This window comes from Charadrius vociferus, unplaced genomic scaffold (genome assembly GCF_000708025.1).
Source record: "Charadrius vociferus isolate BGI_N301 unplaced genomic scaffold, ASM70802v2 scaffold585, whole genome shotgun sequence".
Taxonomy (NCBI): Eukaryota; Metazoa; Chordata; class Aves; order Charadriiformes; family Charadriidae; genus Charadrius; species Charadrius vociferus.
Window position 1 is genome coordinate 140,919 of NW_009648642.1, and position 1,967 is coordinate 142,885.

The following is a 1,967-nucleotide window of genomic DNA, read 5'->3' on the forward strand; positions in this document are numbered from 1 at the left end:
GGTTTAGAAAAGCGCTCACAGAGCAGACCCGCCCCAGCAGCTTCTTGTATCCCCTCTCTCCTGAGCGTCGGAGCATAAATGAGATTTTATTTCCCTCAGCCTTCGCCGTGGCTGCGTGTGGAGCCACCTGTGAACTGTCGCTGTGGGAGCTGGAGCCCCCCCGGCCCTGCACAAGGCCCACGGAGGGTGGGGGTTACCAGCCTTTGGGTGCTTCAGCCCACGCCGCGTCCTGCCCACGGATGGGGTCCTGTGGGGGTCCCCCCCGGCGCGCTGGGCCAGCACGGGGAGAGCGGAAGGGCCAGCCAACAGCCCAGCAGCCCAGCACAGACACAGCCTCTGCAAACTGCTTCCGCTGCCTTTGGTCCATGTCAGCGAAGAGGCAAATTTGGGTTTTTTTGTTTTTTTTTTTGATGGAGAGAGGAATTGTTCCGTGCCTTGTTCTGCGCCTGTGGAAGCTGCCTAGCTGATAACAAGATCTCTGTTGATAGCTGAATGTTGCTGGGAGCCATCCTGCTGTCAGGAGTACAGCTATTGGTATGCCATGGAGTGCAGTTCTCCAGGGGTGCCCATAGCTGGCACTCAGTGGTGGCTGTTCCAGTCAGCTGAGGAGCAGGAATCCAGTCCTCCTCCTTGCACAGCAGAATAAAAAAATAAGAAAAATTCAGAAAGCAGGAAAGAAACGATTCTTTACCTTTGAGGGCTGAATCTTCAGGTTGAGATATTCATGATTTCTCTGCAGCTGTGTGGCCACAGGCTCTTCTGGAGAGAAAAAGATGAGCATTTCAGGTGACTCATGGAGACAGGACTTTAAAACCCCTTATAAAACATAACAAACATATCAATAAAATCCTGGAATCATTCACAGAGCACATTGTGGGCTTCCACAGTCACCATCACAACATACATCCAGGTGTAATTTGCACATCTAGCATGTGCGAAGAATGATTTTTCTTTCTATGGGCTTTGCAACAGAATGTGAAAATTAGGCTGTTCCCTTTCTGGCGTGTATCTTGCAAATAAGTGTGAACTCACTGTCAAAACACTGTTAACGATCCCGCTTTCGAGGCGCAAGCCAAGACAGAGTCCAGCCCGCTCTTCTGTGGCTAAGTGGGCTCAGCAGGGCTAACAGGAATATCAAACACTCAGAAAATACTTCAATCGGCAAAGTCAACAGCTGTAATGCTGCGAGTCCCCCCGGGCAGCGCAGCACTGGGACAAGAAGGGCTCGCTTTGGGACAGCTGCTTCTCTGAGTCGACTGCCTTTTCCTTCTGCAAAGTTCCCACTGGATTTCCTTGTTGGACAAATAGGGGCTTGACTCAGAATATCCAGATTTGCTATAATTTGTGCTTTGGAGCAAAACAACAAGTGGTCCCTAAGATGTTTTTGGCTGAGTAGATTGCTTCATCTTGACTCCAAGTGCGTGAAGCATCTTGCATTTGCCTTCTTTTGGCAGAATTATTGCCTTGGTTGTCTCGTGATCAGGTTTAAAAGTCCGTCTCAGCTGGGGCGAAGCCTGATGCTGCTGCAGGGTGGTTCTGCAAAAGGTGGCTTGCTGCTGGATCGGGATGGCCGCGGAGATGCAGTTTTACTTGAACTCAGCAGAGGGCCGAGTGCTGCTGTGGCTGCCAGCGTCCCCCGGCGCTCTGGATGAACGCAGCCTGGGCGCTGAGAGAATTACAGATCTCCTTAGGCACCTGGATGCTGTTGACATTTAAGCAAGTAAAAACAACCAAAAAGGGGATCAGACTGCTGTAATACAGAAAAGTCACCTGAGGCCTGAAGCCCGCTGGAGCAGCGCTCCTGACGCCCTTAACTTTTGCATCAAGTCTCTGTGGTTTAGAAGTGCTAAAAAAGGAAGATGCCCAAAACCCAAGAAACACACTGTGTTTGAGATGAACCAGGCATGTGACCACTCCAGAACCTCTGGCTTTTGCAGACAGTAAGATTCCTTTTAATGGCTAAGAAA

The 1,967-nt window shown here is 50.6% G+C and overlaps 1 protein-coding gene across 1 annotated transcript in view; it reads right to left on the reverse strand.

The window, feature by feature from the left end:
- Positions 1–367, reverse strand: part of LOC104287651 (chromosome unknown open reading frame, human C16orf59) — a 9,457-nt gene extending 9,090 nt beyond the window's left edge. The window contains exon 1 of the mRNA XM_009886377.1: positions 198–367. Coding sequence (XP_009884679.1) covers positions 198–367 — 170 coding nt within the window. The remainder of the gene's footprint in view (positions 1–197) is intronic.
- Positions 368–1,967: the final 1,600 nt, after the last annotated feature.